The sequence below is a fragment of the Pseudophryne corroboree genome, chromosome 2, assembly GCF_028390025.1.
Source record: "Pseudophryne corroboree isolate aPseCor3 chromosome 2, aPseCor3.hap2, whole genome shotgun sequence".
Lineage (NCBI taxonomy): Eukaryota > Metazoa > Chordata > Amphibia > Anura > Myobatrachidae > Pseudophryne > Pseudophryne corroboree.
The window spans coordinates 360,925,591-360,950,810 of NC_086445.1; the positions used below are offsets into that span (position 1 = coordinate 360,925,591).

General features: G+C 49.0%; 1 protein-coding gene across 3 annotated transcripts in view; it reads right to left on the reverse strand.

Annotated features, from left to right (window-relative positions):
• The window catches only part of ARHGEF7 (Rho guanine nucleotide exchange factor 7), a 379,118-nt gene extending 355,764 nt beyond the window's left edge, over nt 1–23,354 (reverse strand). Inside the window, exon 1 of one of the 3 annotated variants that reach the window (XM_063953160.1) lies at nt 22,901–23,354. In XM_063953160.1, coding sequence (XP_063809230.1) covers nt 22,901–23,065 — 165 coding nt within the window. In that variant the 5' untranslated portion in view covers nt 23,066–23,354. The remainder of the gene's footprint in view (nt 1–22,900) is intronic. The other 2 variants (XM_063953162.1, XM_063953163.1) reach the window with 2 other exon arrangements.
• Between the last annotated feature and the right edge of the window lie 1,866 nt (nt 23,355–25,220).

Here is a 25,220-nt window from a genome sequence, read left to right on the forward strand (position 1 = left end):
ATGAAGTCCCCACTCTCCCGGGTGGAGGTCGTGTCTGCTGAGGAAGTCTGCTTCCCAGTTGTCCACTCCCGGAATGAACACTGCTGACAGTGCTTGCACGTGATTCTCCGCCCAACGAAGAATCCTGGTGGCTTCCGCGATTGCCACCCTGCTTCTTGTGCCGCCCTGGCGGTTTACATGAGCGACTGCCGTGATGTTGTCTGACTGAATCAGCACTGGTTGGTCTCGAAGCAGAGGCTCCGCTTGACTCAGGGCGTTGTATATGGCCCGTAGCTCCAGGATATTTATGTGCAGACAAGTCTCCTGACTTGACCACAGCCCTTGGAAGTTTCTTCCTTGAGTGACTGCCCCCCACCCTCGGAGGCTTGCATCCGTGGTCACCAGGACCCAGTCCTGTATGCCGAATCTGCGGCCCTCGAGGAGGTGAGCACCTTGTAGCCACCACAGAAGAGACACCCTGGCCCTGGGGGACAGGGTGATCATCCGATGCATCTGAAGATGCGATCCGGACGACTTGTCCAGCAGATCCCACTGAAAGATCCTCGCATGGAACCTGCCGAAGGGAATGGCTTAATATGACGCCATCATCTTTCCCAGGACTCGTGTGCAGTGATGCACCGACACCTGTTTTGGCTTTATGAGGTCTCTGACCAGAGTCACGAGCTCCTGAGCCTTCTCCTCCGGGAGAAACACCTTCTTCTGGTCTGTGTCCAGAATCATGCCCAGGAAGGGCAGACGCGTCGCAGGAATCAGCTGCGACTTTGGAATGTTCAGAATCCAGCCGTGCTGACGCAACACTTCCTCAGAGTGTGCAACGCTGATCAGCAACTGCTCCCTGGACCTCGCCTTTACGAGGAGATCGTCCAAGTATGGGATAATTGTAACCCCTTGCTTCCGAAGGAGCACCATCATTTCCGCCATCACCTTGGTAAAAACTCTCGGTGCCGTGGACAGGCCAAACGGCAACGTCTGGAATTGGTAATGACCGTCCCGTACCACAAACCTGAGGTACTCCTGATGAGGCGGATAAATGGGGACATGCAAGTAAGCATCCTTGATGTCCAGAGACACCATAAAATCCCCCTCTTCCAGGCTTGCAATGACCGCTCTGAGCAATTCCATTTTGAACTTGAATTTCTTCAGATAAATGTTCAGGGATTTTAAATTTAAAATGGGTCTGACCGAACCATCCGGTTTCGGTACCACAAACATAGTGGAATAGTAGCCCCTTCCCCTTTGAAGGGGGGGGAACCTCTACCACCACCTGCTGGAGAAAAAGTTTGTGAATTGCCGCCAACACTATCTCCCTTTCCATGTGGGAAGTTGGTAAGGCCGATTTTAGGTAACGGTGAGGGGGCGTCACCTCGAATTCCAGCTTGTATCCCTGAGACACAATTTGTATAGCCCAAGGATCCACCTGTGAGCGAACCCTTTGGTGGCTGAAATGTCGGAGACGCGCCCCCACGGCTCCTGGCTCCGCCTATGGAGCCCCAGCGTCATGCGGTGGATTTAGTGGAAGCCGGGGAAGACTTTTGTTCCTGGGAACTAGCTGCATGGTGCAGCTTTTTTCCTCTACCCATGCCTCTGGCAAGAAAGGACGCACCTCTGACCTTCTTGCTCTTCTGAGAACGAAAGGACTGCATTTGGTAATACGGTGCTTTCTTAGGCTGTGGAGGGACATAAGGCAAGAAATTTGACTTCCCAGCCGTAGCTGTGGAAACTAGGTCCGAGAGACCGTCCCCAAACAATTCCTCACCCTTATAAGATAAAACCTCCATGTGTTTTTCAGAGTCGGTATCCCCTGTCCATTGCTGAGTCCATAAGACCCTTCTGGCAGAAATGGACATTGCGTTTACTCTAGAGCCCAGCAGGCAAATGTCCCTCTGGGCATCCCGCATATATAGGACCGCGTCCTTGATATGTGCCAGGGTCAGTAGAACAGTGTCCCTGTCCAGGGTATCTATCTCCTCAGACAGAGTATCCGTCCATGCAGCTACACATCCAGGCCGAAGCAATTGCTGGCCTCAGCGGTGTGCCAGAATGTGTATAAACAGACTTCAGGATAGCTTCCTGCTTTCTATCCGCAGGATCCTTTAGGGCGGCCGTATCCTGAGACGGCAGGGCCACCTTCTTAGACAAGCGTGTCAACGCCTTGTCTACCCTAGGGGAGGATTCGCAGCGTAACCTGTCCGTTGGCGGGAAAGGATACGCCATAAGTAATCTCTTGGAAATTATCACCTTCCTGTCAGGGGAATCCCACGCTTTTTCACATAATTCATTTAATTCATGTGAAGGGGGAAAAGTCACTTCATGCTTTTTCTCCCCATACATATAAATCCTCTTGTCAGGGACAGGATTTTCCTCAGAAATGTGTAATACATCCTTCATTGCTACAATCATGTAGCGGATGGCTTTAGTCATTTTAGGCTGCAACTTTGCCTCATCGTCATCGACACTGGAGTCAGATTCCGTGTCGACATCTGTGTCAACTATCTGGGATAGTGTGCGCTTTTGAGACCCTGACGGCCTCTGCGCTGTAGGATCAGGCATGGGTTGAGACCCTGACTGTCCCAAGGTTACAGTTTTATCCAATCTGTTATGCAAGGAGTTTACATTATCATTTAACACCTTCCACATATCCATCCAATCAGGTGTCGGCACCATCGGCGGCGACACCACACTCAGCTGCACTTGTTCTGCCTCCACGTATCCTTCCTCATCAAACATGTCGACACAGGCGTACCAACACACAGCACACACACAGGGAATGCTCTGACTGAGGAGAGGACCCCACAAAGGCTTTTGGGGAGACAGAGAGAGAGTATGCCAGCATACACCACAGCGCTATATAAACAGGGATTTACACTACACAAAGTGATTTTCCCTATAGCAGCTATACAATACAGTTTTGCGCCTAAATTTAGTGCCCCCCCCCTCTTTTTTACCCTTTGAGCCTGGAAACTGCAGGGGAGAGCCTGGGGAGCTGTCTTCCAGCGGAGCTGTGAAGAGGAAATGGTGCCAGTGTGCTGAGGGAGATAGCCCCGCCCCTTTTTCGGCGGGCTTCTCCCGCTCTTTTATTAATATTATGGCTGGGGATTTTTACACATATATAGTTTATTAGACTATATTATGTGTTGTTTTGCCAATTTAAGGTACTCTAATTGCAGCCCAGGGCGCCCCCTTCCCCAGCGCCCTGCACCCATCAGTGACCGGAGTATGTGGTGTGCATAGGGAGCAATGGCGCACAGCTGCAGTGCTGTGCGCTACCTTAATGAAGACCGGAGTCTTCAGCCGCCGATTTCCAGGACGTTCTTCTTGCTTCTTGCTCTGCAAGGGGGACGGCTGCGCGGCTCCGGGACCGGACGACCGAGGCTGGGCCTGTGTTCGATCCCTCTGGAGCTAATGGTGTCCAGTAGCCTAGAAGCCCAAGCTAGCTGCAAGCAGGTAGGTTCGCTTCTCTCCCCTAAGTCCCTCGTAGCAGTAAGTCTGTTGCCAGCAGATCTCACTGAAAATAAAAAACCTAATAAATACTTTCTTTACTAGAAGCTCAGGAGAGCCCCTAGTGTGCAACCAGCTCGAGCCGGGCACAGATTCTAACTGAGGTCTGGAGGAGGGGCATAGAGGGAGGAGCCAGTGCACACCAGTAGTCCTAATTCTTTCTTAGAGTGCCCAGTCTCCTGCGGAGCCCGTCTATTCCCCATGGTCCTTACGGAGTTCCCAGCATCCACTAGGACGTCAGAGAAATTTGACTTTCCAGCCGTAGCTGTGGAGACCAGGTCCGAGAGACCCTCCCCAAACAATTCCTCACCCTTGTAAGGTAAAACCTCCATGTGCCTTTTTGAGTCGGCATCACCTGTCCATTGCCGAGTCCACAGGACCCTTCTGGCAGAAATCGATATAGCATTTATTCTAGAACCTAGTAGGCTAATGTCTCTCTGAGCATCTCTCATATAAAGGACAGCGTCTTTAATATGCCCCAGGGTCATTAATATAGTATCCTTGTCTAAGGTATCAAGTTCCTCAGATAAGGTATCCGTCCATCTTTGAGGGTAGCCGTATCCTGTGACGGCAGGGCTACCTTCTTGGATAAGCGTGTCAAAGCTTTGTCCACCCTAGGGGAGGATTCCCAGCGTAACCTGTCCGTTGGCGGTAAAGGATACGCCATAAGAATCCTTTTGGAAATCTGCAGTTTTTTATCTGGAGATTCCCAAGCCTTTTCACATAACTCATTGAGCTCGTGTGAGGGGGGAAAAGTTACCTGCGGCTTCTTTTCCCCATACATATGAACCCTCCTGTCAGGGACTGGGGTTTCCTCTGTGATATGCAACACATCCTTAATAGCTATAATCATATAACGGATGGATTTAGCCAATTTTGGCTGTAACTTTGCATCATCGTAATCGACACTGGAGTCAGAATCCATGTCGGTATCCGTGTCAATAATTTGGGATAGTGGGCGCTTCTGAGACCCTGTCGGCCTCTGTGACATAGGATCAGGCATGGGTTGGGACCCTGACTGTCCTGAGGCTTCAGCTTTTTCCAACCTTTTATGTAAGGAATTAACATTATCATTTAAAACCTTCCACATATCCATCCAATCAGGTGTCTGTGCCGTCGGCAGAGACACCACATTCATTTGCTCCCGCTCTGCTTCCACATAGCCTTCCTCATCAGACATGTCGACACAAGCGTACCGACACACCACACACACAGGGAATGCCCTTTTTGAAGACTGTTCCCCCACAAGGCCCTTTGGTGAGACAGAGAGAGAGTATGCCAGCACACACCCCAGCGCTATATAACCCAGGAATAACACAGTAACTTAATGTTAACCCAGTAGCTGCTGTATATTGTGTTTTTAGCGCCTAATTATGTGCCCCCCCCCCTCTCCTTTTACCCTTTTCTACCGTGATCTGCAGGGGAGAGCCTGGGGAGCTTCTTCTCAGCGGAGCTGTGGAGAAAAAAATGGCGCTGGCGAGTGCTGAGGGAGAAGCCCCGCCCCCTCGATGGCGGGCTTCTGTCCCGCTAAAATACATATCTTTTTGGCGGGGGCTCATACATATATACAGTGCCCAACTATATATATGAATACTTTTGCCAACAGAGGTCCATACGCTGCCCAGGGCGCCCCCCCCTGTGCCCTGCACCCTTACAGTGACCGGAGTATGTGAGGTGTGTTTGGAGCAATGGCGCACAGCTGCAGTGCTGTGCGTTACCTCATGTGAAGAACGGAGTTTTCTGCCGCCGATTTCGAAGTCTTCTTGCTTCTCATACTCACCCGGCTTCTGTCTTCCGGCTCTGCGAGGGGGACGGCGGCGCGGCTCTGGGATCGGACGACGAGGGTGAAAGCCTGTGTACGATCCCTCTGGAGCTAATGGTGTCCAGTAGCCTAAGAAGCAGGACCTAGCTTCAGAGAGTAGGGCTGCTTCTCTCCCCTCTGTCCCACGATGCAGGGAGTCTGTTGCCAGCAGAGCTCTCTGAAAATAAAAAACCTAACAAAATACTTTCTTACAGCAAGCTCAGGAGAGCTCACTGAACAGCACCCAGCTCGTCCGGGCACAGATTCAAACTGAGGTCTGGAGGAGGGACATAGAGGGAGGAGCCAGAGCACACCAGAATCTAAATTCTTTCTTAAAGTGCCCATGTCTCCTGCGGAGCCTGTCTATTCCCCATGGTCCTTACGGAGTCCCCAGCATCCACTAGGACGTTAGAGAAATAGCTATGAACATCACATCCTCCATAGATATTTCTACGTCTGTGTCTGGGACACAGATTTATGCAACCTTACTCTGATATGAATCACATTATCATGCAAATTTTTACCCAGTCAGTTATTGGTGGTGCCGACAGGGCCACCCACATATGTCTGTGTCCCTAATACAGCCTCCTCCTGGGAAGAGCCTTCAGCCTCAGACATGTCAACACACGTGTACCAAATACCCACAGACACACCGGGCATTTAGAGGACAGACCCACAGTAAAGTCTGTCAGAGAGACACAGAGAGAGTTTGCCAGCTCACAACCCAGCGCCTAATCACCGTTTCTGAAACACTAAAGAATGCCCCAGACCTGCAGCGCTTTTGTATTACATATATATTGCACCAATATTTCTGTGCCCCCCCCTCCCCGTTTTGCACCCTGATACTTATTCAGAAGTGTGAGGAAGGACCAGCGTCTCTGCAGCCTGTGTAGAGGAAAATGGCGCTGAGCTGTGTGAGCTGTGAGGACGAAGCTCCGCCCCTGTAATGGCGCCCTTCAGTCCCGCTTTTTTTAAATATATATTTATACTGGCGGGGGTTAGGACAGTGCCTAGGCACTTATGTCCCCTCTTGCCATTTTATATTGCGGTTTTTCTGCTGCCCAGTGCGCCCCCCCCCCCGTGCCCTGCACCCTGTAGTGCTGCTGTGTGTGTGGGAGCATGGCACGCAGCGTGCGATCGCTGTGCGGTACCTCAGAATGCCGTCACTGAAGTCTTCTTTTCTTCTTCTACTTACCTGTCTTCTGGCTCTGTAAGGGGGCTGACGGCCAGCTCTGGGAACGAGCATCTAGGCGTACCTAGCGATCAAACCCTCAGGAGCTAATGGTGTCCTGTAGCCAGTAGCAGAGCCTTTGAACTCACTGGAAGTAGGTCATAACTTCTCTCCCCTTAGTCCCACGAAGCAGGGAGACTGTTGCCAGCAGTCTCCCTGAAAATAAAAACCTAACATAAGTCTTTTTCAGAGAAACTCAGTAGAGCTCCTCAGAGTGCATCCAGTCTGCCTGGGCACAATTCTAAAAACTGCAGTCTGGAGGAGGGGCATAGAGGGAGGAGCCAGTTCACACCTTTTGAAAGTCTTAAAGTGCCCATGTCTCCTGCGGATCCTGTCTATACCCCATGGTTCTTAATGTGACCCCAGCATCCTCTAGGACGTATGAGAAATAATGAATACTCATTCATGGTCCAACAGTAAGTCATAACAGCATTATAGAGAGGCTACATCATGTACTAATGTGGCTGGTGTGCAAGGGAGTACAGAGTTCTAGAGTTACCAATGGTGTATGTGTATATGGCCAAGGGTATACTTCTCACTGGTGCCAAATTTCTCCCTGTGCTGTTCTAAACCTTTTTGTCTCTAGATTAAATGTAGGTAGTAATTTAGAAATAGAAGAAAACATTACCTTGGGCATTAAGGGTACCCACTTTCTTAATGGAGCAGGCACCAAACTTATTTTTATGGAGAATATTAAGAGGTTATGTAAAATCAATTGCATAGGTTTTGTCTTGTACAGAATAAAGAAAAGGCTGTCCCCAGCTGCAGGGCATCCCCAGATGCGTCCCTCTTTTCTAATATCACAGAGCTAATGTTTTCTGAACAGTAGCTTTGTCATGTGAGTGCAGGACCAAGCTGAGCTATTGTTACACACTGTCTCTCCCAATACAATGATCCCTGGATATGGTGTGGGATAGCGTTCATGCACTTGCTGGAAGTAAGGCCCTGACTGAGGAGAGGTGGGAGATGTGAGTGTTATGGCCTGCATGCAGGCCAATCTAGCAGCAGCGATAGCGATGTGTGGGGCCGTGCATCGCAATCGCTGAGGGGGCTACACACAGAGCGATCATGCTGATATTCTAAGCAATCTAGTCAGATTGCTTAGAATATCGCTCAGTGAGTACCCCCCTTTAGGATCAGTAAGGGCGTTTGGTACAATCGCCATCAATATTGAAGTTTACTTTGTATTCTGGCATTCAGGATCAGGTACTTCTCTGCATATTAGTCCTGTTAGCAGCCATGATCATATTTAACTCTGTCGGTGCCAGATGGTTCACATAATTCTGTCTCCAGACTTGCACATGATCCATGCTGACTTTGCAGTGCCTCCATCTGCTAGAGACGGCCAACACTGCCTGTATTTGGGTAGAATATACTGTATATTCTACTTTAAGTTATTTAAATTTACATTTGATTGCTTCTTTCATAAAACCAGTGTCAATAGGATTTTTGTCAGGTGGGAAGGTTTCTTATAAAATGAAAAAAACATGACAGCCTTTTATGCAGTGAAGAAAAAAATGTAATGGCCAACACAGCGTCAGGGGTTGCTTATCTGCTGTGGTGCTGAAAGTTTCTCTCTAGGTATGAATAAGTACAGCTTTACAGCTACTGTACATTGAAAATCAAGGTACCCCACTAATGCCCGGCAAAACTAGAAAGGCCCTTCAACTCACATTATGAAGACAGTACAATAAATAAGTCCATTACCTGGAAGCCCTAAGAAACATGTCCTCTTATACAGACACAGGGCGAGATACGGATCTGGGCGCAAAATTGGGATAGCTTAAGACAATGGTGGTATCCTATTAGGTGCGAACACTTTTTGGAAGATAAAACCGGCCTGACTGATGGTCATTATCGCCCTATCCAATTCTAGACCATTTTTATCACCCGAAAAGGACCCGATCCCATGTGTTATTGGGCTCCTGCGTCTGCTTATCACAGATTATGCATAAATCCCGATAAATGCTGGTTTACAGGGCTAATTGGATAGCCCCCGGTGAACCTATTAGCAGTGATAAATTACCGCTGCTAATAGGATACCCCCAATGACTAGTTTTGAATGTATTTTCTAAAAATTACAATTGTGGATCCACACTCCAAGTGTTGCCAGCATCTGCACTAATAACTTATGGGAGAGAAACAATGTAGAGTCCCCCAAAATAAGCCAACAAGAAATTGTTATTACATAGAAAGCCGCTACCAGCTCTGGACTATGACAGACAGACTTGCCTGATGACACTTTAACAGGAACATACACAGCATAGGGCACCCCTGTCATAATGTCACATAGCCTGTCCATCACGGGGCTAAATTCCCTAGACCAGCAAAAAACTGTGAACCTCTTCCAGAAGGAAAATACCATGTGATGAGAGCACTAGGGCCTCTCTCACACACTCCTGTCTGGTGTAGTATTGGTTAAATATGTATTTTTGTCCTTTAAGTGCACTACTGGTCATTTATGCGTTTTTTTAGTGGCAATAAAATATGAGGATTTAGTGTTGTGTGTAAAGGAAAAAGTGCAAAGGGTGCTGGCCTAGGTGAAACATGTACACACCATTATGGATTGTGATCCCGAAAGCTAAAAATGCAAGAAACCATCTGAAAATTGTCATTTTTCTGAGATATCTGCTGCAGATCTAAGGCACAACAAGCCCCATAGAATTATATGGGGCTGCAATGTGTCCATATGCAGCAGGCTCCTGAAAGCGTAACTTTACATAGCTTCAATATGTGGCATTGCCTACAGAAGCTAATGGGCTTATTTTATATGCTGGTGTGCATGAAAATAGGGATGGGATGTATCGCAATAAAATGTTTGTAAAAAAGATAGGAGAAGCAAAAGCTTCTCTCATCTATATAAATAATGTTCCTAAACACTACCTATTAAAAACAATGGGCCTAATTCAGATCTGATCGCTGTGCGTTTTCGCACAGCGGGCGATCAGGTCTGAACTGCGCATGCGCCGGTGTCACGGTGCGCCGGCGCATGCCAGAGATGCAATCGTCATCAAGAGATGCAATCGTCATCAAGAGATGCAATCGTCATCTCTGCCCAGCGATCGCCTCTGCCTGATTTACAGGCAGAGGTGGTCGCTGGGCAGGCCGGTGGCGTTTGGGCGCTGTTTTTGGGGTGCGGTCCGGCCAACGCAGGCGTGCCCGGACCATGCGGGGGTGGGCTGCGGCGGCTGCGTGACATCACACGCAGCCGCGCAAACCCAGGAAGCGACGGGTAGCTCCCTGCCAGCGCGCAGCAGTTGCAATGGTAAGGAGCTACTCCTCAGGTACAAAAGCATCGCCACCGTGACAGACATGCAAGCCAGACATGCGGGGCGGACTAGCCCTGTGGTGGGCGTCCCCCCACATGTCAGAGTAACTGATAGTAGATGTGCTAAATTTAGCACATCTACGATCAGGTCTGAATTAGGCCCCATGGAGGCTGCAGGATCAGAACGAAAAAATGAAAAGGTGCAGAAATTAGTTCTTTCCTTGCACTTTTGGCTTCCTCCACGGGTGTGGATCATTAGATCGACAGTGCCTAGGTCGACAATGTTTAGGTCGACAGTTACTAGGTCGACAGGGTTTCTAGGTCGACGTGCTAGGTCGACATGTCAAAAGGTCGACATGAGGTTTTGGGGGGGGGTTGGTGTCGTGTTCTTCGTAGAGTGACCAAGAACCCCTATTAGTGCACCGTGTCCCCTCGCATGGCTCGCTTCGCTCTCCATGCTTCAGGCAAGGTTCTGTGTTTCGCTCGGCAGAGATTACAGTTCCAATCGTAGTCCACGTGGATCGTTAAGTATGAAAAAGTTCAAAAAAATAAAAAATTTTAAAAACTGTCGACCTAGCACATGTCGACCTAGAAACCCTGTCGACCTATAGTGGTCGACCTAGACAGTGTCGATCTTCAGACCGGATCCCTCCTCCAGCTATAATGCTGGAGAAAAGCATTTTATTTTTTTTTACTAACGAGACCCCACAGTCACTCAGACTGTATGGGCTCAGTCTCTCTATATTACCAACATGAACAATAGAAGACATTTCCGATAAGCAAATCTATGTCTTCAAATCAATATAGCATATATATATTTATATATATATAATAATCTGTTCTCTTGGCTATGATGTGATGACAAGAACCAGGTGACACAGACGGCTTCTCATTGGCTGCAGGGCAGATCTGCAGTAGGAGCAGGCAGAGAACACAGTAGATTCCTCTGAGAAGATCTCACACTGACAAAAAGCTCAGCAGCAGCACAGCTGTCACAGCCACATCCTGCCTGGGAGCATGCAGCGCCTCACCTCAGACTCCCTCTAATAGTAAATCCATTCACATTATAATGCACAATGCAGACTGGCTCAGAGCTAAGCTGGCCTTCAGCAGCTTGACGCTTGTCTCAGGCTCAGTGTATGATATATGGGCACACTCGTGTCTTCTGTCTCCCAATAGAAGTCTCAGTGCCTGCAGCTCTTATCTTCCCTAACATGTCTGCATCTAACACATTTCACTTTCAAATGCTCCAAATTAAATTTCCATTTAAAAAGAGTGTGTTTAGGATACTAGTCAATCTGTGTATGTGTCTAATCTATACACTCTGTCACAGGTACAAATGATGTTTAATCAATGTATACACAGTATGTAGACACAGACTATAGCATCAAAAATTCTAGAGCTAAAAATAGGAGGTATTCGCAATTTTTTTTTTTTTTTCTAGTGTCGACTATTTATTTTCGGCCTATCGAAAAATGTACTTTTATCCTGCAAAAATACATAAGATCCATGAAAAGCCACGGACCTATATATTTTCGCATCCACGATAATGGGGAAAGAAAACTCTTTCTGATTTGGTTTTGCCTGCCTCATAAGCAACAGTTTTAGCCGTGTTAAATTACCACACACTATGGCAGCAATGTACACATGTAAGTACCTACACACACACACTATGGGAGCAATGTACTGTACACATGTAAGTACTCACACCCTATGGCAGCAAAGTACACATGTAAATTCACACACACTATGGCAGCAATGTACACATGTAAGTACACATACTATGACAGCAATGTACACATGTAAATTCACATGTATACTTGTAAGTATACACACACACTATGGCAGCAATGTACACATGTAGGTACACATACACACTATGGCAGCAATGTACACTTGTAAATTCACACACACACACTATGGCAGCAATGTACACATGTAAGTACCTACACACACACACTATGGGAGCAATGTACTGTACACATGTAAATACTCACACCCTATGGCAGCAAAGTACACATGTAAATTCACACACACTATGGCAGCAATGTACACATGTAAGTACACATACTATGACAGCAATGTACACATGTAAATTCACATGTATACTTGTAAGTATACACACACACACACACACACACACACTATGGCAGCAATGTACACATGTAGGTACACATACACACTATGGCAGCAATGTACACTTGTAAATTCACACACACACACACACACACACACACACTATGGCAGCAATGTACACATGTAAGTACACACACTGTGGCAGCAATGTACACGTTAGTACATACACATTGTGGGAGCAATATACACATGTAGGTACACACACATTGTGGCAGCAATGTACGGGTGTAGTATGAGTGGCCAGCGATTGGGATCCTGACCACTGGCATGCCAGCAGCGGGGCAGGCGCAAATGAGCCCCTTGCGGGCACGGTGGCGCAACGCTATTTATTCTCCCTCCAGGGGGATCATGGATCCCCAAGAGGGAGAATAGTTGTCGCTATGCCGGGTGTCGAGATTCCGGCGCCGGTATACTGAGCGCCGGGATCCCAACAGCCGGCATACTGAATACCACCCGCAATGTACACATGCAAATGCATACACATTGTGGCAGCAATGTACACATGTAAGTACACACACACTATGCAACAGGAGGCATTTGATATGCCGGCTGACGGGATCCTGGCACTCATTATACTAGCACCAGAATCCCGACAGCTGGAATACAGAAAACTATTCTCCCTCTTGGGGTGTCCACGACACCCCTGGGGGGAGAATAAATAGAGTGTGCCCACAGCGTGGTGAGTGCAGCAAGCCCGCAAGAGGCTCTTTTGTGCTCACCCCGCTGCCTGCATGCCAGCGGTTAAGATACCGGTGCTGGTATGCTAGGCGCCGGGATCCCAAGCGCCGTCATAAGGAAGTTACACCCTATGGCAGCAATGTATAAAAGCCCTCATTCAGCATGGATAGCTACTGCAACTAAAGGTGTCATTTTTTGCAATCTCAATTGCAAAGAATCGCCCAGGTAGTTGCAGACCAAAAATGGAAAACATAACCACTGCACTTTTGCAAAGCATATAAGCAGTTTTGCGTATGCAACGCAATCCATATGCAAAATCGGGAACATCGAAGGGGTAACTTCAACCTGTGCCAACAAAGAGCATCCACAAGTCTGCACATGCTGTAGCATGCAAATGAGCGCAGATGACATCACAGACCCGCCCATCAAACGGCCATGACACCCCTGCATTTCTGCTACCACTACCTCAAAACATCCTGTTACCACCAATAAACGTTCACTTCCTGTCAATGTGCTATCGCATGCGCAGTTGCGACCCGATCACTGCGCTACGAACAACTGTAGAGTGCGATCGGGTAGGAATGACCCCCTATGGCAGCAATGTATACATGTAAGTGCACATACACACACTATGGCACCAACATACACGTTAGTACACACACACTATGGCAGCAATGTATACATGTACATATATACACAATCACACTGCTGTATACACACACTGTATACATAAAAATTTACAAACATACACTATGGCATCAATATATATGTAAATACACACACAATGGTAGAAATGTATAAATGTAAGTATATTTATATTATTACATGTACACACACTATAGCAGCATTGTACATATGTAAATATACACAATGGCGCCAATGTATACATGTAAGTACGCACATAGTATGGAACCAATGTATACATGTAGTTGCACACACTATGGCACCAATCATACATAGCAGAAAGAATAGAAATAGGGAGAGATTTTAACTAGGTAGTGATATTTAATGAATATTGTATAACATCATATTATAGAATACTGAAGGGAAATAACATCCTTGATTGGTAGTGCACCCAAAATAATAACTATAGGCTGACAGTGGTGACATAGGGGTCTATGGGGATCATTCAGACTTGATCGCACGCTAGGTTATTTCGCTGCGCTGTGATCAGGTCAGAACTGCGCATGCATGTACACCGCAATGCGCAGGCGCGTCGTACAAGTACAAAGCGGATCGTTGCCCAGCGATGGATTGGACGAAGAATCCGTTCGCACAGCCGATTGCAAGGAGATTGACAGGAAGAAGGTGTTTGTGGGTGGCAACTGACCGCTTTCTGTGAGTGTTTGGTAAAATGCAGGGGTGTCCAAGCGTTTGCAGGGCGGGTGTCTGACGTCAATTCTGGTCCCGGACAGGCTGAAGTGATCGCAGCAGCTGAGTAAGTTCTGGGCTACTCAGAAACTGCACAAAACTTTTTTGTACCGACCGGCTGCACATGCGATCGCACACTTGCAAAGCGAAAATACACTCCCCTATGGGCAGCGACTAACCCCTAGCGAGCGATCAGGTCTGAATGACCCCCTAATGTACTAATCCCTGGAGAGAGAATTCAATTATGGGTAAAGGGGGCAGATTGCTGTTGCCGCTGCATGTAAATGCCAGCAATAGCAGCCTGATTCGCCGCCTTCATCTAAAAGTGCTTGCTACCCAATGGGGTAACAAGCACTTTTGAGCGAGATCCCCGCCGCGGTCGACACTAAATTAATTCCTCCCAAAGTACCAACCAACCAGTTCCTAACTGTGACCTGTAACATGGCAGTTAGGAGCTGATTGGCTGGTACTTTATCTCTCTCCACTTTATCTCCCTCCAAGGCTTAGTACTACATAGAACCATTAAACTCAGTGGCGTAACAAGGGGGATGCGGGGTGTGCGGCCCGCACCTAGGTGTCCTCCTCTGAGGGGTGACACCAAAATGCCGGCTCCTGCTCAGTGACAGGAACCAGGTGCTGCATTGTAACAATACTTGCAGCAACCCGTCTCCTGTCACTGTGCAGGAGTAGGTACTGCAAATGAGACGTCCTCTGGGTGCCGCACGTACCTCCCAGACCCCCGGAGTGACGAAAACAAGGGTTGGGACACCTGACCTCGCCCCCGTTTCAATAAGCCATGCCCCCTTTCAGCCCGCCACCGCACCGGGTGTCGATCAGGGGAGACGCCTCTGCTTAAACTATCACCAATGTATATATGTAAGTGCACATACACACACTATGGCAGCAATGTATATATGTAAAAATGCACAGACACACACTATGTCAGCAATGTATACATGCTCAACCCACCGCACGTCACTGACACACACACTATGGCAGGAATGTACATATGTAAATACACACACTATGGCAAAATGTATATATGTAAGTACACACACACACTGTACCAGAAGGGAATTCAATTGTTTAATCAAGTGACGGGAGATCGCGGGACAATATTTAATTGTCCCCACTTATCACGCTGATCGCACCCATTAGAGACGGGTTTAGGCGCACAAGGCACCTAAACCTGATTAAACTAATGGGCGCGAGCGTAAAAAATAAGATTTTACTTACCGATAAATCTATTTCTCGTAGTCCGTAGTGGATGCTGGGGACTCAGTCAGGACCATGGGGGATTAGCGGCTCCGCAGGAGACAGGGCACAAAAATAAAGCTTTAGGATCAGGTGGTGTGCACTGGCTCCTCCCCCTATGACCCTCCTCCAAGCCTCAGTTAGGATACTGTGCCCGGACGAGCGTACACAATAAGGAAGGATTTTGAATCCCGGGTAAGACTCAAACCAGCCACACCAATCACACCGTACAACTTGTGATCTGAACCCAGTTAACAGTATGACAAACGCAGGAGCCTCTGAACAGACGGCTCACAACAATAACAACCCGATTTTTTTGTAACAATAACGATGTACAAGTATTGCAGACAATCCGCACTTGGGATGGGCGCCCAGCATCCACTACGGACTACGAGAAATAGATTTATCGGTAAGTAAAATCTTATTTTCTCTGACGTCCTAGTGGATGCTGGGGACTCCGTCAGGACCATGGGGATTATACCAAAGCTCCCAAACGGGCGGGAGAGTGCGGATGACTCTGCAGCACCGAATGAGAGAACTCCAGGTCCTCTTTAGCCAGGGTATCAAATTTGTAGAATTTTACAAACGTGTTCTCCCCCGACCACGTAGCTGCTCGGCAGAGTTGTAATGCCGAGACCCCTCGGGCAGCCGCCCAGGATGAGCCCACCTTCCTTGTGGAATGGGCCTTGACAGATTTAGGCTGTGGCAGGCCTGCCACAGAATGTGCAAGTTGAATTGTGCTACAAATCCAACGAGCAATCGTCTGCTTAGAAGCAGGAGCACCCAGCTTGTTGGGTGCATACAGTATAAACAGCGAGTCAGATTTTCTGACTCCAGCCGTCCTTGAAATATATATTTTCAATGCCCGGACAACGTCCAGCAACTTGGAATCCTCCAAATCGCTAGTAGCCGCAGGCACCACAATAGGCTGGTTCAGGTGAAACGCTGACACCACCTTAGGCAGAAAATGAGGACGCGTCCGCAGTTCTGCCCTGTCCGAATGGAAAATCAGATATGGGCTTCTATACGATAAAGCCGCCAATTCTGACACTCTCCTGGCTGAAGCCAGGGCCAGTAGCATGGTTACTTTCCATGTAAGATATTTCAAATCCACCGATTTGAGTGGCTCAAACCAATGGGATTTGAGAAAATCCAAAACTACATTAAGGTCCCACAGAGCCACTGGGGGCACAACCGGGGGCTGTATATGTAGTACTCCTTTTACAAAAGTCTGGACTTCAGGAACTGAAGCCAATTCTTTCTGGAAGAAAATCGACAGGGCCGAAATTTGAACCTTAATGGACCCCAATTTGAGGCCCATAGACAATCCTGTTCGCAGGAAATGTAGGAATCGACCCAATTGAAATTCCTCCGTGGGGGCCTTCTTGGCCTCACACCACGCAACATATTTTCTCCAAATGCGGTGATAATGTTGTGCAGTCACCTCCTTCCTGGCTTTTACCAGTGTAGGAATGACCTCTTCCGGAATGCCTTTTTCCCTTAGAATTCGGCGTTCAACCGCCATGCCGTCAAACGCAGCCGCGGTAAGTCTTGGAATAGACACGGTCCCTGCTGAAGCAGGTCCCGTCTTAGAGGTAGAGGCCACGGATCTTCCGTGAGCATCTCCTGAAGTTCCGGGTACCAAGTTCTTCTTGGCCAATCCGGAGCCACGAGTATCGTTCTTACTCCCCTTTGCCGTATAATTCTCAGTACTTTTGGTATGAGAGGCAGAGGAGGAAACACATACACTGACTGGAACACCCACGGTGTTACCAGAGCGTCCACAGCTATTGCCTGAGGGTCTCTTGACCTGGCGCAATACCTGTCCAGTTTTTTGTTGAGGCGAGACGCCATCATGTCCACCTTTGGTTTTTCCCAACGGTTCACAATCATGTGGAAAACTTCTGGATGAAGTCCCCACTCTCCCGGGTGTAGATCGTGTCTGCTGAGGAAGTCTGCTTCCCAGTTGTCCACTCCCGGAATGAACACTGCTGACAGTGCTATCACATGATCTTCCGCCCAGCGAAGAATCCTTGCAGCTTCTGCCATTGCTCTCCTGCTTCTTGTGCCGCCCTGTCTGTTTACGTGGGCGACTGCCGTGATGTTGTCCGACTGGATCAACACCGGCTGACCCTGAAGCAGGGGTTTTGCCAGGCTTAGAGCATTGTAAATCGCTCTTAGCTCCAGTATATTTATGTGAAGAGACATCTCCAGGCTTGACCATACTCCCTGGAAGTTTCTTCCCTGTGTGACCGCTCCCCAGCCTCTCAGACTGGCATCCGTGGTCACCAGGACCCAGTCCTGTATGCCGAATCTGCGGCCCTCTAACAGATGAGCACTTTGCAACCACCACAGAAGAGACACTCTTGTCCGTGGCGATAAGGTTATCCGCTGATGCATCTGCAGATGTGATCCGGACCATTTGTCCAGCAGATCCCACTGAAAAATTCTTGCGTGGAATCTGCCGAATGGAATCGCTTCGTAAGAAGCCACCATCTTTCCCAGGACTCTTGTGCATTGATGCACAGACACTTTCCCTGGTTTTAGGAGGTTCCTGACAAGTTCGGATAACTCCCTGGCTTTCTCCTCCGGAAGAAACACCTTTTTCTGAACCGTGTCCAGAATCATTCCCAGGAACAGCAGACGTGTCGTCGGGGTCAATTGAGATTTTGGAAAATTCAGAATCCACCCGTGCTGTTGCAGCACTACTTGGGTTAGTGTTACTACGTCCCCCAGCTGTTCCCTGGACCTTGCCCTTATCAGGAGATCGTCCAAGTAAGGGATAATTAATACGCCTTTTCTTCGCAGAAGAAACATCATTTCGGCCATTACCTTGGTAAAGACCCGAGGTGCCGTGGACAATCCAAACGGCAGCGTCTGAAACTGATAATGACAGTTTTGCACCACGAACCTGAGGTACCCTTGATGTGAAGGGCAAATTGGGACATGCAGGTAAGCATCCTTGATGTCCAGGGACACCATAAAGTCCCCTTCTTCCAGATTCGCTATCACTGCTCTGAGTGACTCCATCTTGAACTTGAATTTTTGTATGTACAGGTTCAAAGATTTCAGATTTAGAATAGGTCTTACCGAGCCGTCCGGCTTCGGTACCACAAATAGTGTGGAATAATACCCCTTTCCCTGTTGTAGGAGGGGTACCTTGACTATCACCTGCTGAGAATACAGCTTGTGAATGGCTTCCAATACCGTCGCCCTGTCTGAGGGAGACGTTGGCAGAGCAGACTTTAGGAACCGGCGAGGGGGAGACTTCTCGAATTCCAACCTGTAACCCTGAGATACTATCTGCAGGATCCAGGGGTCCACCTGTGAGTGAGCCCACTGTGCGCTGAAATTCTTGAGTCGACCCCCCACCGCCCCTGAGTCCGCTTGTAAAGCCCCAACGTCATGCTGAGGGCTTTGCAGAAGCCGGAGGGGGTTTCTGCTCCTGGGAAGAAGCTGCTTGGTGCACTCTCTTACCCTTTCCTTTGCCTCGGGGCAAATATGACTGTCCTTTCGCCCGCTTGTTCCTATAGGAACGAAAGGACTGCGGCTGAAAAGACGGTGTCTTTTTCTGTTGGGAGGGGACCTGAGGTAAAAAGGTGGATTTCCCGGCTGTTGCCGTGGCCACCAAATCCGATAGACCGACCCCAAATAATTCCTCCCCCTTATACGGCAATACTTCCATATGCCGTTTGGAATCCGCATCACCTGACCATTGTCGCGTCCATAAACTTCTTCTGGCAGATATGGACATAGCACTTACTCTCGATGCCAGAGTGCAAATATCCCTCTGAGCATCTCGCATATAAAGAAAAGCATCCTTTAATTGCTCTAAAGTCAATAAAATACTGTCCCTATCTAGGGTATCAATATTTTCAGTCAGGGAATCCGACCAAACCACCCCAGCACTGCACATCCATGCAGAGGCGATGGCTGGTCGCAGTATAACACCAGTATGAGTGTATATACTTTTCAGCGTAGTTTCCAGCCTCCTATCCGCTGGATCCTTGAGGGCGGCCGTTTCAGGAGACGGTAACGCCACTTGTTTAGATAAGCGTGTGAGCGCCTTATCCACCCTAGGGGGTGTTTCCCAGCGCGCCCTAACCTCTGGCGGGAAAGGATATAATGCCAATAACTTCTTTGAAATTAGCAGTTTTCTATCGGGGTTAACCCACGCTCCATCACACACTTCATTCAATTCGTCTGATTCAGGAAAAACTACAGGTAGTTTTTTTAGACCCCACATAATACCCCTTTTTGTGGTACATGCAGTATCAGAGATATGCAAAGCCTCCTTCATTGCCGTGATCATATAACGTGTGGCCCTACTGGAAAATACGTTTGTTTCTTCACCGTCGACACTAGATTCGGTGTCCGTGTCTGGGTCTGTGTCGACCGACTGAGGTAAAGGGCGTTTTACAGCCCCTGACAGTGTCTGAGACGCCTGTACAGGTACTAACTGGTTTGCCGGCCGTCTCATGTCGTCAACTGATTTTTGTAATGTGCTGACATTATCACGTAATTCCATAAACAAAGCCATCCATTCCGGTGTCGACTCCCTAGGGGGTGACATCACCATTACCGGCAATTGCTCCGCCTCCACACCAACATCGTCCTCATACATGTCGACACACACGTACCGACACACAGCAGACACACAGGGAATGCTCTTATCGAAGACAGGACCCCACTAGCCCTTCGGGGAGACAGAGGGAGAGTTTGCCAGCACACACCCAAGCGCTATAAATATATAGGAACAACCCTATAGAAGTGTTGTCTCCCTTATAGCAGCTTAATATATATCAAAAAACGCCAAAAAAGTGCCCCCCCCCCCCCTCTCTGTTTTACCCTGTTTCTGTAGTGCAGTGCAGGGGAGAGTCCTGGGAGCCTTCCTCGCAGCGGAGCTGAGCAGGAAAATGGCGCTGTGTGCTGAGGAGATAGGCCCCGCCCCCTATTTCGGCGGGCTCTTCTCCGGAGTTTGTGAGACCTGGCAGGGGTTAAATACATCCATATAGCCCCAGGGGCTATATGTGATGTATTTTTTAGCCAGAACAAGGTATTCTCATTGCTGCCCAGGGCGCCCCCTGCAGCGCCCTGCACCCTCCGTGACCGTTGGTGTGAAGTGTGTGACAACAATGGCGCACAGCTGCAGTGCTGTGCGCTACCTCATGAAGACTGAAAAGTCTTCTGCCGCCGGTTTCTGGACCTCTTCACTTTTCGGCATCTGCAAGGGGGTCGGCGGCGCGGCTCCGGGACCAGACTCCATGGCTGGGCCTGTGTTCGATCCCTCTGGAGCTAATGGTGTCCAGTAGCCTAAGAAGCCAATCCATCCTGCACGCAGGTGAGTTCACTTCTTCTCCCCTAAGTCCCTCGTTGCAGTGAGCCTGTTGCCAGCAGGACTCACTGTAAAATAAAAAACCTAAAAACTTTTTCTAAGCAGCTCTTTAGGAGAGCCACCTAGATTGCACCCTGCTCGGACGGGCACAAAAACCTAACTGAGGCTTGGAGGAGGGTCATAGGGGGAGGAGCCAGTGCACACCACCTGATCCTAAAGCTTTATTTTTGTGCCCTGTCTCCTGCGGAGCCGCTAATCCCCCATGGTCCTGACGGAGTCCCCAGCATCCACTAGGACGTCAGAGAAAGACCCATTTGGGCACCCCAAACGAGTCTCTTCACGTGCATTTCAGCTTGTCACCTCCGGGGTAGCGAGCTGAAATGAACTTCTCGCGCCTGAATAGCTGCTGATGGGCTCTCGCAAGTGCCGGGACCCGCGATAACATTTGAATCTGGCCCTAGGCATCCTATTACAGGAAATAAAACATGTTTGTTTGCACTGTTTTCTGATGTTTCACAAATGTATTTATTTATTTTACAGGCTATGCAATTGGGATCACCCGTACCAAAAAACTGTTTTCCTCACGAAAACACACAGGTTCAGTGAAACCTGTGTGTTTTCGTGAGAAACTGCCACATTTTCGCTTGAAAACGAGGATATTTCCGGGGATTTGGTTTCGCCTGCCTGCAGCAGGTGAAACAAAATCCCTGAGAAGCCGCGGCGACCCGTCAGTATCCCATGCCTGCCGCAGCAGCAGGCACTCAGCACCGAGACCCCCGGCGGGGAAGCTGGAACGGGCCGCAGCCCCCCTCTTCCCCTGTCACATGACGGGGGAGGGGTCATGTGATCTGTGATCCGGAGGTCAGCACTGCACTGGGAGCTGTCAGGAGCCAACACATGGGGGGGGTCATTCCGAGTTGATCGCTCGCTAGCAACTTTTTGCTGTGCTGCGATCAGATAGTCGCCGCCTATGGGGGAGTGTATTTTCGCTTTGCAAGTGTGCGAATGCCCTGCAAACGCTTGAACACGCCTGCGTTTTTCCAAACACTCCCAGAAAACGGTCAGTCACAAACGCCCTCTTTCTGTCAATCACCTTGAGATCGGCTGTGCGAATGGATTCTTTGTTAAATCCATCGCCCAGCACCGATCCTCTTTGGACCCGTACGACGCGCCTGCGCATTGCGGTGCATACGCATGCACAGTTTTGCCGAGATTTACCCTTATCGCAGCGCTGCAAAAAGTTGCTAGTGAGCGATCAACTCAGAATGACCCCCATGGTGCAGTTACAAAAACCCAGATAAGTGGCAGCTTGTGCTGGCATATCACGGTTAATAGGATAACCCCGGGTGATATTATTACCCGTGGTAATGTACAGTGAGTAATTGGATATCCCCCTATGGCACCAATGTATACATGTAAGTGCACATACACACACTATAGCAGCAATGTATAAATGTATGTGCACATACACACACTATAGCAGCAATGTATAAATGTATGTGCACATACACACACTATGGCGGCAGTGTATACGTGTAAGTGCACATACACACACTATGGCGGCAAATTGTATATATGTAAATACATACACTATGAAACCAATGTATACATGTAAGTACACACACACCCATTATGGCAGCAACGTATACATGTAAGTGCACACACTATGGAACCAATGTATACATGTAAATACACACACACACACACACACTATCGCAGCAGTGTGTATATGTAAATAAACACACACACACACTATGGAACCAATGTATACATGTAAGTACACACACACTGTGGCAGCAATGTATATATGTAAGTGCACACACACACACACACACACTGGAACCAATGTATACATGTAAATACACACACACACACTATGGCAGCAGTGTATATATGTAAATAAACACACACACACACACTATGGAACCAAAGTACACAACACACTATGGCAGCAATGTATACATGTAAGTGCACACACACTATGGCAGCAATGTATACTTGAAAATACACACACACTGTAGCAGCAATGTATACATGTAAGTACAGAACAACACACTATGGCAGCAGTGTCAGTCTCTTGTCTTTTTCTGACAATGTCCCCGGCCAGTTGGGCCCCTGTGTGCTGCCCCTTATGTGTATGGTGAGGGCACCTCCTCCATCACCAGCTGTCGGCCCGACAACCCTACAACGTGGGGGCGGTGATACAGCCACACTGTAACCCCTGCAGTGCCGGGAAGGAACTAGAACAGGAGGGGAGGTGGGGGCACCCTGGCACGGCGCGGAGTGGGTGAATCAGTGCGGTGGGCATGACCGTGAAATCCCTTTTACCTTGTCTATGGTGCCGGGCAGCAGCCTCTCCAGCAGCCGGCACAGCACCACCCCGTCCTTCAGGGACGCCTGCAGGAAGCCCTCCGGGTCCGAAATAGTCTTCTTGGGAGACTCCAGCACCCCGAGTGTGATGAGCCATGTAACGGTCTGCTCGGCTGAATTCATGGTTAGCAGCAGCCCCGGACAGCGCGCATCCAACCGGGCGCAGCAGGAGTAAGGGGGGCAGGGGCAGCCGATGCCAGATCCCCAGATATAGCCCCTTCCCCCCTTGCAGGATAAATGCGCTGGCTATGTTACTCCCCCGGTGGATCACATTGAAGCCCAGGCTACTGCTGCTGCCGCTTCTTCCTCCTTTCCTGGGTAGATGCAGAGGATGACGCCTCGATGCTGTAGGAAATGCAGCAGGTCCGCTCCCTCGGTCTCCCTCCTCCTCCTCCTCTTCCTCCCCCTCCTATTCCTGTCTCTCCCTCTCAGCCCCCCTTCTGCTGCTCTCAGTGCTGGGCGCTCTGGCTGCCTGTCAAGTGGCTTCTGATTGCACTTGCAGACGCAGCAGCCTGCAGTGCCGCTGCCGCCGTTTCTTCCGAGGATACCGCACTCAGCTCATCCATCCCTGGCAATGTAGTCACTGTACTCAGCCTATTTATCTTTAGGACTACATTTACTTCAGCCTATCCATCTCCGCACTGCATTCACTGTACCCAGTCTAGACATCCCTGGCACTGCATTTACTGTACCCAGCCTGGCCATCCCTGGCACTGCAGTTACTGTATCCAACCTATCCATCCCTGGCACTGCATTCACTGTACCCAGCCTGGCCATCTCTGGCACTGCATTCACTGTACCCAGTCTAGACATCCCTGGCACTGCATTCACTTCAGCCTATCCAGCTCTGGCACTGCATTTACTGTACCAAGTCTAGACATCCCTGGCACTGCATTCACTTCAGCCTATCCATCTCTGGCACTGCATTCACTGTACCCAGTCTAGACATCCCTGGCACTGCATTTACTGTACCCAGCCTGGCCATCCCTGGCACTGCAGTTACTGTATCCAACCTATCCATCCCTGGCACTGCATTCACTGTACCCAGCCTGGCCATCTCTGGCACTGCATTCACTGTACCCAGTCTAGACATCCCTGGCACTGCATTCACTTCAGCCTATCCAGCTCTGGCACTGCATTTACTGTACCAAGTCTAGACATCCCTGGCACTGCATTCACTTCAGCCTATCCATCTCTGGCACTGCATTCACTGTACCCAGTCTAGACATCCCTGGCACTGCATTTACTGTACCCAGCCTGGCCATCCCTGGCACTGCAGTTACTGTATCCAACCTATCCATCCCTGTGTTGAAGTCAAAAATATTACATACACACCACATGCAAACACCAAACAGAGTGGCCTCCATGCGTGCGCGTAGTCGCCGTGCGTACGCATACACGCACACTACGTACACTGGCTCACGAGCCTTGCGGATTGGTGCGTGGTATGAGTATATACGGTAGCATACGCATTCGCACAGAAAAGCCACAAAGACATATTCAATATTCTATTCATGTAGTGCATAATTTACACATAGTCTCCATGCACATTGCCAGCAACTTGCATACACTTAAAAGGTAGAACAACAGAGATATTCAGCTTTACAGGATGTGAGGGGACAGAGCAAGGTTATACCGCATTCACACCGCAAATGCCGGATCCTACCCGGTAAGACAAACGTGTACTTACCGGGTGGGATCCGGCATTTGCGCTCCGCTGCTGGCTTTCCGACCCGGCAATATACCGGGTCGGTTGCCATAGCAGCGGAGGGAGCAGCAGGGGCGGGGGGTGGAGGCAGCGCTGGGAGATGAGCTCATCTCCTGCGCCGCCTCTCCCTATGCTGTGAATGGGAACCGTGTCGCATCGACACGGCTCCCATTCACACCGCACCTGACCCGGTAATCAACCCGGGTAAAACCCTTCTTTTTTACCGGGTTGAATTATCGGGTCAGGCGACCCGCTAAATCGTCAAAGGACCTTTCACATCGCACACTGACCCGGTTCGACACGGCAATATGCCGTATCATTACCGGGTTATTTGTGCGATGTGAAAAGGGTATAAGTTAGTGTTTGGTATCCAGATGTGCAGTATTTTGTGATCCACATTCCGGTTGCTATTTGCAGTTGATCGCATGTATCTGCGTGTAGCAGTGACGTGCGGTGGGGTGAGTCAGAGCCTTTCCTGTCATACTAACGTTTGTGCCAGAGTTTTGCCTGTATAAAGTATATGAAAAATACAAAGAATATGTTTGAAATATGTTGTTTGCATTATTCTAA